Consider the following 14,777-nt stretch of genomic DNA (forward strand, 5'->3'; position numbering starts at 1 on the left):
AAGGCAGACACTGCTATAGCAACAAATACAAAATCTGCCAATACAACTTGGAAATTGCCACAATAAAAATAAAAAAATTTAGTAGAATCACTAAAATCTACATACCCTACATCCAAGCTTCTTCATAATATATTTTATTCGGTACATAACTTTTATGGAACTAAATAGATGAAACTTAATGACACAGCATAAATGTCTCCTGTCAAGGATAGAAACATTCAGTTAACATGGGCAAACATTTATAACTGAACAATCTGTCAAACTCTGGTCTACTCTGATCCGTAAGGAAAAGTGACAAAATATGTATGAAAAACAAAACGTATGGACTAAATAGAGGTATCAGCTAAAATTAATATACTTTAAGATTGATTTATGGTGCACTCCGAGTTTCTCTTGTTCCCCAACCATGTTTCAGGAGTAATAAATTAATTGGTTTGTGAACACATTTTTCTTGGGCAGGTGGGGTGGGAAAAAGGGCAAAAGTATAGGTAAGGGGTCAGCTGTAACCACTCGTCTAACACAGTAGCACTTTTCTCTGCAAATCTTGCATTTACACCTGTGGTAGAAATTTGAACAGATGTTTAAAACATACTGTTGAGGGGAATAATAACCCCATAGATTGGACTCTCATAGTTCAGATAAAGTTACTGGATAATTTCTCAGACTACTCACTAATGCAGAAGTAACTTTTTTTTATCTCCATGTACTAATAACCTGCTGTTGAGCCATTGTGATGTAAATACTCCTGTCTTGCTTCAGTGGCTAAGCTAACAACCTATGTAATGGGGGTGGGGGGGATGTTTTCGGGGTGGGTTTTTTTTTGTTTGGCTTGTTTTGGATTTTTTCTAAGCAGATTCTTTTTCTTTCTACTTATATATTCCTGGTTTGTTGGTGGGCAGGTGGGTTGCGTTCTGCTTTCTCATCACTGTGATCTGATAAAATCCTACTGCTCTTGACAGTTACTTGTGTTCCCTAGTCTTCCATCAGGAGTAATTCTGTTTCAGTGAATCCTGTACCTCTTTGCCTCTTCAGGCAGTTTTCAGTTTATACTGAGTTCTGTGACTTCAGACAACTCACAAAGCCAATATGGAAAGGATTTGTTGGTTGTGATGCAATGTACTTTTCATATGACTAGTAATGGGGAGGGGACACACTAGTGTTTTTTGAAGTATCTTTAAATTGTTCCATCTTGTTCATAAATATAATTATGTGCAATTAGCATCAATGTAATGAAGCTGATAATCTGACATGTTTACCCTTACACTGAGATTCAGGAATACTAAAGTTGTTTAATGAAGGAAAATGTTTAGATTTTTATTAGTATAAATTTTCTAAGGAAAATATATTTCCACTACAGACTTCTCCTGATTAAATATGTAGCTGCAATATTTTTGAAAGCCATGAAGACTATCTTTGAAGGTTATATATCTATCTCTTCTTTTAGGCTGCAACCACCTCTCTTGATTTGGCCAGTTGAGTAGCAATTTCTACATGTTAAAGGTGGAAACAGTATGAGTTTTATTATAAGCATTTTTCATTTTATGCATGATACCTTTCCCAAAGTAACAGCACATTTAGATATTACCTATACTAATTTTATTTCTGTTTACCATTTTTTATGGTTTTATATTTCCTGTGTTTGTAAAGAAAGGTGAAGGATTTAGTTTGTCTTTTCAATAAGGAATTGATAAGAAATGGGATGTTCATGTTCGTGTTTGGATATATATTGTTCATTCATTTGGGACCTGCTGTCTACTTCCATGGTAACAGCAGTAACTTTAACTCAGCACTGGGAATAGTTTATTTTTCCTTCTCTGTGTTTATGCTTTGGGTCTTTCTTTTTAATGTTCCGTTTGCATTTGTTCACATGCTGAATGAAGTACATCCAAGGAAATCTTGCTTATGGGACAGTGCAGAGTATATTTTTTCTGAGCATATGTCTCTTAAATATATAGCCAGAAATAGTAAGACTTTAAACAGGTAAAATGACAATCTTAATTCTTAAATAATAAAATAGTTACTGCTAAATCTTTGTCTTTTACTTCTTTTTATTAGGTGTAAAAGGCATTTCTAAGCTGATACTTAAAACTATAGTGATACTGTATAGACATCGTGTTAGGTAACTTATAAAATTTAGTATTTGAAGAATGTTTATTTTACTTTGTGTATTATCTCAAATGTGAATATAAACTTATGTATGTTTGTTTGTTTGTTTTATTAGAATCTAGTGCTGGCTGAAAACAGTCCTGGAAGAGATAGCACTGAATATATCCTTGTATTTGAGCCAGATCTGCCAGCTTTGAAAAAACCTTTGGAACCATATCGTTTGTCATTTATGTTTTACAATGGTATGTCTCAATTACTCTAAAATGCTCGCATTTCCTTAGAACCAACTGTTCTTAGGTCCGTAATACTTCTTCAGAACTGTGTAATAGCTTAATAGGTTTTTACTGATGTTTGAAGTATGTAACAACTAAGTATGTTACTGTATTTTCTTCTAAAAATATATGTATTTATTTCTGTAGATTTCAAGAAACAGCAACAGATGGCAACACTTACAAGGGAGAGAGACCAATTATCTCAGTCCATAGGTGTTTACAGAAATTGGTTTGATACTACTAATCAGCTTGTAACTGAAATGAAATGTAAGTTCAATCAAATATATAAAAAAATTTCCTGGGAATTAAACTTTTTTTTCCTTTAATAACTTTGAGAATATAGAGAGGGGGAGAAAATTCAATATTGAAATCATGAGATACAGTAATTAGAGGGGAGCAGAAGGGAGTATATCTTTGCATTAGCAGGGAAGCATCTAGTTATTTGGATGGATCTACCTATAAAGGGTCTTGATTTGAGGTAGAACATCTTATGTCAGAACTGTCAAAAAGAGGAATAAAACATTGAAGTCGGTGGTCTGATTTTTTTTTTTTTTCCATGACTGCCTTGCACTTCCATCTTTGCAATGAACGTGTGAATGCTCATCCATCTGGAAATTCAACAGTTGCCTAAAAACAGTTTTAGGGAATGAACTACAGATAATCCTCCTTCAAAAAGTTAGTCTTATATTTTCAAAACGTTACTTTTTCCCCCCACATTTGACCCTATGTACATTATTCACATTATTCAAAAGTATTGTGTAGCTATTCATTGTTTATCTCTGTTCTTCAGCAAATGTAATCCTTTATAAAGTGTGTTAAACAGCAGAGCAGTGTGAGGGCGGTGGTTTATGGGAATAGGAGAGATGAAGGAAATGTTTTCTTTGCATTATTCTTTTCTTTAAATTATCCTGTCTGTTGATCAGGAGGTTTGTTTTAATAGATACATTTTTAATTTTTTTTTTTTTTTTAAGTAATCACTAAATGTAAATAAAGCATGCTGGAATTAGAAGATACTGCTGTTTCCTGTAATTTTAGTACAGGGGTATGTTTTTATTACTTGCTTACTGCATGTTTCTGTTATGGATGCAAATTCCCGAATTCCAGTGTGAAAGGCAAAAAGTTTTGGTTTTGTATTTGCAGATTTTTGCACATTTCTAGGAGTAAGTCAGAGCACAACATCATGCTTAAATAACATTTCCAAATATAAACCTGTTCGAATAGAGAGACTGGAAAGCAACTCACTTGTTCAGTCATTTGTTTTCAAAATTGCTTCAGCTCAGATATGAGAGTTGAGGAAATAGTGTCTGGAAAGTGGTGTCCCATATAAAAGACAAAAGAGGGCAGTGCCAGCTACCACTCTTCCCTTCCCTCTTGCCATTTTGCCTGTTGGAGAACCGTTTGGAAGGATAATTGAGGATGAAAAGAAAAAAGGGCTTACATTCACAAGCTGATCTAAGGACTGCACTGTGGCTTCCTGAAGCTGAAGGAGATGGCAGCTGCTGAAATTGCTTAGAAGCTGGACAGATCACAAGATCTTTGTGGACAAATCCTGATATTCTGTGCTGAAATTAAGAAGGAGATAGGATCAGCTGTGGGTGGCATAATTCTGAAAGTTTTAAGAAATTCTGTGAGAAGTGTTCCATTGCTTTTTAATATTTCTTTACTCTCTGTTAATTTTATTGGTTTCAGGTCAGGTTAAAGAAGCTGAAACAAGAGAAACTCACCTGAAGAATGAACTGAAAAAACACCAAATTGAATTACCACAGACAAACACAGTATGGCTTATTTCTTACTAAACTCCATAACATCTTAAAAATAAATCTAATCTTAATATGAAATTGATATCATTATATAACATTGTTGAATCACACTGACATATACACAAGCACCTGTTACCAAAACCCTGAAAATTTATACCATGAGGAAATTTTGTGGATCAATACCAAACTTAATTTTTTTTTTTTTTTACTGTTCTGCTAATGTGACTATCTCTTAAAGAAACTGCGAGAGAATTAAGAAACCTTCTCTTTTATATCCTGATCTTGGTTTGGTCTTTCTGCTAAGGTTACCAGTTGTGTTACTGGTACTGCTAGTTTTCATAATGGGTTTTTTCAGGCTGGTCAATATACACTGGATGTATTCTGGAGTAAGTAGACCAAAGGAGAACACTTCTTTTCAGAGAATTAGAGAGTTTCATATGTTACTGCCAAAGCTGATGTAAAAGTAAGTTTGAAGGATTCAGGGCAATGTACCCCATAGCTAATTTCTCATGAAGATACAATTATATTTTAAAGGAACTTTTTAAAGAAAGTTTCCAAACTACTTACATCTTGGAAAAAAAAAAGTAAACAATTAGTTTTCTTTAGATCAAATAAAAACAAGTGTTACAGTCATTAATCACAAATCACTAGAATTAAATTTTACACATTCTGCAATCATGATACCCAAGATCCCCCTGCTGGCTAAATTTTTCGGCCCTGGACATAGTTCCCTTCTTTTTGATTTCTTTTTATATATTTGTGGTTGGCTCTTCCAGCTGATTTAAACTTTCTTCAGTTTTAGCTCTAATTAAGCTCTGGTAGCTCTTTGTGAAAAGCTCCCTGAAGTCTTTAAAAAAAAAGGTGATAAAAAAGTTCATAGTCACAACTGCAGTGTGCCTCTTTTTGCTGTCCTCTGAGATTATATGCAGTGGTCCCCTAGATATCAAGTGTCTGTTTCAGATTGTTAATGTTTTTTGTTAGGAACTTGATTGACAACAGGTAAAGTAACTACTTCTGCAGCTCAGCCCAATGGTATGTGCTTGCTAACTTTAAATTTTAATTCTCAGCTTCAGTATGTGGATTCTCTTATAAAACAAAAGATGTTGGATCAAGAAGGAGTAATGAAACAGCCAAGGCGAACTTGTACTCTCCCAAACTATCCAAAAGGCAACCAGGATATTTTAGGCAAGGTGAGTTTTCTCTCAAAGAGCCTTCAAATGAGTTTTGTTAGTTCCAGTAAGTGGTACTGGTGGAAAATTAGCTAACCAAATATGCAAGTAATTTCTGAGGGGTATTATAAAGAAGGTAGCGTTCTCAACAGGGGAATTAAATGTCTGATTGAAGCTGCAGGATGATTGTGATAAGTATGAAAAGGGGAGGAGGTCTCGACTTCTATTTTGACTGTTCTAACTTCTGTGGTACAGATTGCACATTTAGCTCAAATTGAGGACAATGAAGCAGCAAAAGTCATCTCTTGGCATTTGGCAAGCGACATGGACTGCGTAGTCACGCTGACTACTGAAGCCGCTCGTTCTATTTTTGATGAAACTCAAGGCCGACAACAAGTGTTACCTCTTGATTCTATTTACAAGAAGACACTGCCTGATTGGAACAGGTAGAGAAAAAAAATGAAACTTCTGCACTTGTATTACATACTACTTCAACTTTTTTTTTGTCTAATTTGGTTTTTAAACTTCTATTAAAGATTTGAACTATAAAATTTCTGGCTTCATAATTATAGGAACAGTAATGTCACTTAATGTTAGCTGAAATTGTAGCTTTATATCTTTAAGTGCTGTGCATTGTTCTTTATAGGGTGTTTCTATTAAAAAGAGAAGACAGTCTACCATTTTTTCTTCACTTCTATATGTTTTCTAGTGCTTCAAATCAAATTCTGACTTTTTTAAAAATCCAATTTTGGAGTACATTCCCTAAAATCATCTGTAGTAATAGAAATTCATTCTGCAGTTTTGGTTTCCTGGAAGATAAAGGAAAATATAATTCCATGCCTGAAAATAATTTGCTTATGAAGATAACTGCTAAAATCATAAAGAATGCCTTTTAGAAAAGATCTGATGTGCAGATATATTTATAAGGTCCAAAATCTCAGTTTTAATAAAATAGTGTATTAAAACTTGTCCATAAAAATAGTCATATGAATTTGTTGGCTATATGTCTCATTACAAATTAGTGTTTTACAGAGCATCTTTAATACTGGCATTTCAGATAACGTTGGGCTCGCTTTGTGCCTAATGTGGAAGTGTTAAGATGCATTCAATTCAGTTTGAGATTTCTGACTGGATTGTCAGCAGCAATAATGAACTAAGTACAAATGACTTTTTTCTCTTCTTTTCTCCCTCATTCTCTGCTTTCTTTAACTAGACCGTTACCTCACCTAAGAAACGGAAAAATCTTCTTCAGACCTATTGGAAATCCTGTGTTTGCCAGAGATCTGTTAACATTTCCAGACAATGTAGAGCATTGTCAAACAGGTAAATTATATTAAAGAAATTGTTCGTAACATTTCTTTTTAATAAATTAAATACAGAAACATCACAAATCATAATCCATTCAGTAATCTAATGAGACATTTGCAAATACCAGTGTTCTTTCCTCGTGAGGTCTGCTGGTATAAAGAGGATGACATTAGCATAAAGTATTTGCAAACAACAGTTGTGAAAATTTCAGCAGTGACCACTGTCTTCTGCTTATTGTCTTCTTTTTTCTCTACTATATATACTTGAAGTTTTTAGGTGTTTTAATTACTGCAGCATTATCTTATTCCCAAGCTCCTGTGAGCAGAAACTGACAATCATGATACTAGTTTTATATTTTCATATTGCAGAAGTTACTGCTTTTGTCAGGCTGTTTTTCCAGTCCTGTTCCTCTCAAAAATGTGTAATGCATAGGTTTATGTACATCAGACCGAACTGTAAATGACTATATATATTATGCTTTAAATAGGTAGAGTAAGAAGAAGCTTTCCATTTTTATGTAAACTTCAGTTTAGGGAACCATCATCCTCTTGCTCTTTCTAACAACGCAACGATACCTACTTTTTCCTACACTTTTTTTTCTTAAGTAGACCTACTCATTTAAATGGAGAGTTGGAATCTGTAATTAGTTCAATAAGTTTTTCATTTTACTTCACAATTCCCAGTATCACAATATACCTCTCTAGTGTTAATAACAAACAATTTCTAGCCGGTTTATTTTCAGAAAGTTAGATATTGTCAGAGGCTTTAACTATAAATTCTTCTTTGTGTCCCTTGGGGTAATTTAAAAAAAACCCCTTGCTTGGCACACCTTGTGCAGGGCCACATCAAGTTAGACTTTGTATAGAACAGTCTGTTTTTAGCAGAAGAAAAGTCTTCAACTCAGTTGGATCATCAGTCTGTGAATGTTTTTTTCTTCGATAACCCACTGAATGTTAGGAAACATATTAGGGAACTGAGAACACAATTCAAGGAGGACTTAGAAAAATAATTTATATAATTTCCTAAAACTTTGGATTTTCTTATGTGGTCTTCATAAGTGTAAATGTAAGATACCAAGGGAGTACTTTGGTGGAAAATACAGTAAATTATGCCATAAGGCAATTAAACATACTAAATTTTTTTCTTTATGAATTATTTGATGAAAACAGAAGATTGAATATTTTTCTCAATCTCAGAATAAAATTTCATTGAAAAAAGATCATCCACATGCTATTTTCCTTGCACTTATCTGAAAAGCTGTAATAATAATGCCTCATAATCAAGAATTGATTTTTCAAAACTCAAGTTATTTTGTTGCGGAAAAAGTTCATGGTTCAAAAAATTACATTTTTCAGTGTTTGGGATGCTCTTGGGTGACACTATCATTATAGATAACTTGGATGCTGCCAACCATTACAGAAAAGAGGTATGTTTCAATAATTCTTGGGGTTTTTTTAAAACAAATGTATTGCATAGCTACATATTTAATACATTACAAACTTAGAATAATTGCTAAGTTTAATGCTGCTTTAGCTGTAAGTCTGCTTGACTGTAGGTCTTGATGCACTTAACAGTGAATGAAATCTTTAATATTGGCACTGACAAAATTACCTCCATTCAACAAATTCCATTATGTGAATGTTGCTGTGAAGTACAGGACCGTGTTTTTAAAGATACACATTTTTAATTTTGCTGTTATTGTTAAATGCAAGCTTTTCAGTACTTTCCTAGTCCCTGTATGTATAATAAAACACGGGAGTCTGACACACATGAGGACATTTCACAAAGATTTTAGTTATTTTAGTGGATCTGAAACTTACTAGATCTTTTTCTGACCCATTTTATTTAGGTTTAATGGGACACATTTTAGGAGACAGAAGTCTCTGAGGAAGTCCTGACACTAGGCACTTTCTGTTTCAGCTTATGAGTTTGCTAAAATTGAAATAATGATTCAGCATAAGAACATAGAACTGTACTGATTAAACATTAAGCTCTTGGAGCAGGATATTCTTTTTTTTTTTCCTCTCCAGAAGTATACAAAATTGTACTGTAGGGTTGTTCTTAAGAGAACATCAAGTTAATATGGAAACTGTGGTGACATCTAAAATTGGTTGCCTGTTTTGATCTTTCACAGTCAGTGCAGCACAGATTTCCCGCTCTGTGCTCTGGGCCTGACCAGCTCTTTTACTCTGTGATTCCATTCCCTTTTTGCTGGCTACCACTAGCTGGTAACCTGGGAAGAAAGACTGTCTTGAATGTTTCCAAAGAGTGTCTCAGAAATACAGATAGAGTAAAAAACAGATGATTGTCGTTAATATTTTAATTTTCATCGTGTGGTATAACCATCTCAGTGTCCATCACATGAACAGATAGCTACCATTTTTCAACTGTAAAGACTGTATGTACTTCTTTCATCGAAGAGTATATATATTTTTACTGCAAAATCAAACAGAAGAGACAGGAAAGTCAGATCTCAGTTGTTAATCAGTGTCAGGAGACTGACCATCTGTGTCTGTTCAGGAAAAGGAGTTACTATATGTGGTCATTTCTCAAAATGAGGCCTGGGTCATTTCACTTGGTTAGTCTGTCACCCCATTTGTTTCAGTCACCCACCACAGGTAAATTTCATCCACTATATGGAAGTTCTATTGGATACATTATAAGAAGTAAATCTCTTGGAATTCAGATGCTTTAAATCTTGTGCATTTGAAAAAAATATAAAGCCATCTTCATCAAATAATTGAGCAAATGCTCACATTTTTTATCAACACTAATGTTTATTGCCATGACTTCATAGTATAAGTTGACAATTAGCTTTTTTCCAGTACAGATCTAAATACTGCCTCCAGAGTTCTGTTAAAATCGAAGGACACACAAAAAAAAAAATAGTCTTTATAAATATCAACATCAATATATGCATTCTATTACTTGGAAGCAAAAGTCATGAGATGTAATTTCATAAAATATGTTCTCATTAGAGAACAAGCTGCATTGTAGTTGAAAGATCGCAACAGCATTGCTGAAAACTTAGATTTTCCATGAAGTTACTAATTTAGTATCACTTTTTATACCTGTGTAGGTTGTAAAAATTACACATTGCCCTACTTTGCTGACTAGGGAAGGAGACAGGATTCGCAGCAATGGAAAATTTGGAGGCCTCCAGAATAAAGCTCCTCCAATGGACAAACTCAGAGGAATGGTATTTGGAGCACCCATGCCAAAACTTTACTCTACTTTATCTGGACAGATAGGTGGGTTAATGAAGTAATGAAAATACAGAACTTACAAAATTGTATTGCTTGCCTACATTGGTTATTCTCTTATGTAAAATAGAAAGAAAAACTTCAATTTAGCATGAAGTTATTTTGAGAAATATGACCTGTACAATGTCCTATTTATGAATTTCCCTTTTCTTAAGAGTTTATAACTATTAAATTTCCTGAAAGAATAAATAATAATTGTCAGATATTCCCCCTTTTTCTTAGTCTTATTAAAGAAAGAGTATAAGCAGTGGTAATCATTCAAACAGCATGCAGGAGAAGCTTGAGCTGATTGAATTCCAGCGTCCTTAAAAAACAAGTTTCAGGTCTTTCTCCTCCAGAAACACCATGCATCAATTTAGAATTTCTTACTGTGCAAGTAAGCTCTATGAAGCAGTAGTAGAAAAATTCCTGTCCCCATCAGAGTCATGCACAACATTATCTACATTATTTCTGTAACAAGAAGATACTTTAGATTTCCTGTGGGATCGCTTACATTTCATTATGTGCTTGGATTCTTCCTTTCAGAATAAAGGTTATAAATTAAAAGATGGCAGCTTCTGACATGTAACATGATTTGTAAAACATCGAAAAGTCTTATTCTCAAATAAGGTTGTTCTTAAATACTTAATTTTCAAAAGTTTTGAAAAAGACTTGAAGTTTTTCCATTACAGTATTCCTAGAAATGTGCAATGAAGAGGGGTGGAGGGAGAGCGAGAGAGAGAACACGTGTACTTATTGGAGTAGCCTTATATATGAGCAAACTACTTAACATTGACCAGTTGAGGGAGAAAAAAGACTAAAAATGTCTTTCCTAGGCATTTCAGTAAAAATACATTACATGTAGGAAAAATACAGTAAGCATTTCAGCTACACACTGAAATATGCTGGTTTTAACACACTTTATATTTGTCTATCATCACATTTTCAATTGTTGAATTCAGTTATTACCCAATGTGAATTAAATTGCAATTGTCTATAATTTAGTACAGGAACAATTATGGTAGAAGAAAAGGGCATGTTTTAATTGCACTTGGATAGCTACTAGACATTTAAAGGAAAATAATAGTGAAATTCCATATAAAGGACAGCACTTATTACACAAGACTTCTTTTGAACTAAATTTCAGCCTTAACATTAGTTCTGGCTTGCCGCACTTCTGTGTTTGTAGCATAAAAGATAGTAGTTACTTAAACTGTGATTACACTGACAAGGTACTTCTAAAATAAACCATACTAAGAATTTACAGTGCCTTCTGCCAGCCTGCAGTAACTATCTATGTGAACGCTTTCACCCTGTGGCAGATGGAATGTAATTTACTGTTCAGTTAAGCTTTGTGCAAGCTACCTCATATTCACCACAAAGTAAAATGAATGAGCCTGGGCTAACATGCTTGAACCCTTTCTTTATTACCAGACATATTTATTCAATGCCTGGACAAAAAAAAATTCTTCATCTCATATGTTAAGAGGAACAACGATTGTCAGCAAAATATGCCCTTGTTTAGCTGAGTCTACTGCTGTTTCCTTGTTTAAATTTCCATAGGTGGGAAAAAGTGAAACTCGGTAAATGTTCTCTTGTTCCACAAGGTGGACTAGAATTCAAGTCAGTAATACAAGCTTCAGCTGTGTAGCACTAAAAGCAAAACATACTGCAAGCACATTTAACAGCATCAAAGGTAGAGAATTCAGCTTGGAGCACACAAGCGACAAGATGTGTAAATAAATACCTGTCTGCCATGTCATTTTCAGAGTTCACTGGTACTTTACTGTGATCTAAGGTGGTCTCAAAGATAAGAGGAATCAAAATATCGGATGTGAATTATTTTTTTTTTTTCCCAGTTTGTCTTTACAGTATTTTAAGAACAGCCACTGGTCCACTGTAACTTTGGGTGGGGTTTTTTTAAGTAGTGCTTTTGAAAGATATGTTTTCTTGTGAATCTTATAAGTTGTCTGGATTGTATCTGTAGTCTTCTAAATCAAAATGACCACTTATTTACTGGTCTGTGTTTTATTATTTTATTCTTCAATTAGATCTTCTTCAGCAGTACCGTGCAGCAGTAGTGAAACTTGATAAAGTGAATAAGGACCTTGATTTACATTTGCAGTCACTTAACACTCCAGAAATGCAAAAGAAAAAACAAGAACTTGCCGAACAAGAGAAAAACCTCAAGCTAATAGAACAAAAATTGGGTAGGTTATTGTATTGTATTCTTGGTGTCCTAAAGGAGGTGAACTGTTAACTGCATCCAGATGTATTCTACTCTTACAAACTAACAAGTTCAAACTATGAAGGAAGATTGTGGAAATTAATTAAGACCTTAGAGATGTCTCATTTTAGGGAAAGAATAGAAAAACTGTATGTAGTATGATGCTGTGGATATTGCCTAGACCAGCACTGCCCTGTAATGTGTTCAAATAACAAAAATGGTCAGTTAGTGTCTTGTGAACGTGAAAGTATGATCTCACTAATACGAGATTATATAACTAATAGTCAGGCTGGCCCAGTGGTAGAGAACATTGACATTCCTTTTGAAATGACTCTGAAGAGCTGAATTGCTTTTGCTAGGGAAACACAATCAAAACATTATACTATAAAAAGAAACACCCCTAATTCTGCAAGGATAGTATTTCTTAGTCAATCTCAAATAATTTATGATACTTCAAAATATATTTAAAAAAACATTTACTCTGTGACAACTAGAAATAAAGCAAATGTTTTTGCCTGTCATCTTTGAACTTAGTTTCAGACATAAGGTAACTAAAATTTATGACATGTCTAAAGCCTTACTTCAGAGTTTTAACACTACTGTTACAGGGCCCATTTATAACCAATAGGATCAATATTTTTTTTAATTTGTTCTTACTTGCAACTTTTTCATAGGTATGACTCCATCAGATAAAGTCACTGAATCATTACTTCAGCCTATACTGTTGGATATGTCTGACACCCCCATCCCTCCCAAAAGAATGCGAAGAGAAACAGTAAAAAAATTGTATAGGTAAGTCTCTATTCTTAATTTAGTCATTACTTTGCCATATCCTGAATTCAAACCTAAAACTAGTTTGCTTTTTTTCCATGGGAGATTTTTTTTTTTCATTTTGTATTTGTGTACAATAACCAACAATGAGTAGAGTTTGCGTAAGGCTGATTTTCAAGGTAATTTTTATTTCCTCTAAAGTTTCTGCTGTCATTTAAGCTTGATATAAAGATTTTGTTGCTAATTCTTACTCTGTTTCTCTTTATGAACTGACTGATTGGCATCTTTATGCATTCACATTCCCCATATTTTCTGGTATATTCAACTCTGTTATATGCCCAAAATATTGAGACAACTTGGTCTGTAAACTCTTAAGGTTCAATGTCAAATACTGGACAGGTGAACAGACAAAGAATTATTCTTACAGAACAGAGAAAGAATCATTCTTACCTAATTTTTCTAAGTAACTATCTGAGGGGGTACAGTATTTAACACAGTTATCTCTTCACCTGTGTATCTACTTCTACATTGCCCCTGTGGCTAATAAGCATTTGTACACACAGGAAAAACAATCAGGGAGATCTGTAAGTCTGTATCTTTAAAATGACATGGAACTGATTTTATCATTTCTTACGTCTCCTCCTGACTGCATCATTGTCTTTGCTGAACTATGGTCATATTTTTGAGATTATTTAAATCTTAGTTGTGTTCTGTAAATCTCAGAATGAGTTTTCACTATATTACTATGTCTCTTTATTATTTCTGTTTATTTTAATTCTTTTATCCACATGTAGAACTTCAGTGGTTGTGTATTTAAACTAGTATTAGTCTTATGCTATTCCCCATTTTAACAAAATGATTCAAAGAATAATCAGCTGTGCACAAATGGGAGCTCTGTGCTTTTGCATCTGTTACAGCAAATATATATAAATAAAAAAGACATACATATATAGAAAAAAGGGCTTGTTTATAAGCTACTCTGCTATGTTTTTGTTTAGCTCAGAAGAATGGATCTCCTCTCCCACAAAGAAGCAACAGCAGCAGCAGCAACAGCAACTGCTGCAAATACCCGCTTCAGAACTTAATGGAACTCCACGAAAGAGAAAGGCATAGACTGATGAGACTTGCTGGAAATAGCTATGTATTGAAAATGTGAATACATTCAGTTAAAGGAAATATTCATGTTGTATTACTCATTACTATGAAGATTTTTATACTGATAGAAGATATAAATGTATTTCAGTTAGTAGTAACAGAAACTTAAGTATTTAACATTGATAGCCTAATTTTTGTATAGTTAATTTTCATTTCTAAAAGCTTTCAGAGTTTTTATGTTCATGTGTGAAAAAAGTTTAAAATATATCCTTTTTTATTTATGAAAAAATCAATCTTTTCAATAAAATTGCTTCAATACAAAGCACTGCTAATATAATTGATTGTAATAATTAAGTCAACAGATTGTGCCATGAAATTAGATTTTAATTTTAAAAGCATCCCAGGCTGTCTTGGGGAAGAGAACCTTCTGGGCTGCTCTTCTTTGATGGATGAGCTGTTGAGCTAATAGCAATTCAAAAGGGAGGGTTTGAGCGGCGATATACTGGGATTTAACCACAGCTGCTTGTAGAGTCTTTAGACAGTTAACAACAAGCCAGTATCTAAGGCTATGCCCAGGGTGTTGACATGGGAATTCATATCTCCTTCAGACAGTGCCAGTGGAAAAAATAAAGTAGTAACTTGTGAGTATGAAAGGTGTAACAGGATTACAGGGGGGCTATTTTATGGATTAAGAGAGTGGTGAGTAGGGATACTTCATGGGTGCAAATGAGATAAAATACTGTACCAATGCTAACCACTTCTCAAAATCTGTTTTGCCACAACCCTCATAAAAACCTCACTGCTTAAGGAGATCAAAAATTGGCCCT

At 33.9% G+C, this 14,777-nt stretch overlaps 1 protein-coding gene across 3 annotated transcripts in view; it reads left to right on the forward strand.

The window, feature by feature from the left end:
• The window catches only part of SMCHD1 (structural maintenance of chromosomes flexible hinge domain containing 1), an 89,466-nt gene extending 75,194 nt beyond the window's left edge, over window positions 1-14,272 (forward strand). The window contains exons 38-48 of one of the 3 annotated variants that reach the window (XM_074821312.1): window positions 2,222-2,348; window positions 2,526-2,645; window positions 4,068-4,153; window positions 5,206-5,328; window positions 5,563-5,753; window positions 6,521-6,630; window positions 7,971-8,041; window positions 9,695-9,866; window positions 11,909-12,067; window positions 12,759-12,876; window positions 13,854-14,272. In XM_074821312.1, coding sequence (XP_074677413.1) covers window positions 2,222-2,348; window positions 2,526-2,645; window positions 4,068-4,153; window positions 5,206-5,328; window positions 5,563-5,753; window positions 6,521-6,630; window positions 7,971-8,041; window positions 9,695-9,866; window positions 11,909-12,067; window positions 12,759-12,876; window positions 13,854-13,968 — 1,392 coding nt within the window. In that variant the 3' untranslated portion in view covers window positions 13,969-14,272. Of the gene's footprint in view, window positions 1-2,221; window positions 2,349-2,525; window positions 2,646-4,067; window positions 4,154-5,205; window positions 5,329-5,562; window positions 5,754-6,520; window positions 6,631-7,970; window positions 8,042-9,694; window positions 9,867-11,908; window positions 12,068-12,758; window positions 12,877-13,853 lie in introns of those variants that run through there. The other 2 variants (XR_012622898.1, XM_074821325.1) reach the window with 2 other exon arrangements.
• The last annotated feature ends 505 nt before the right edge of the window (window positions 14,273-14,777 follow it).

This window comes from Strix aluco, chromosome 1, assembly GCF_031877795.1.
Source record: "Strix aluco isolate bStrAlu1 chromosome 1, bStrAlu1.hap1, whole genome shotgun sequence".
Classification (NCBI taxonomy): Eukaryota; Metazoa; Chordata; class Aves; order Strigiformes; family Strigidae; genus Strix; species Strix aluco.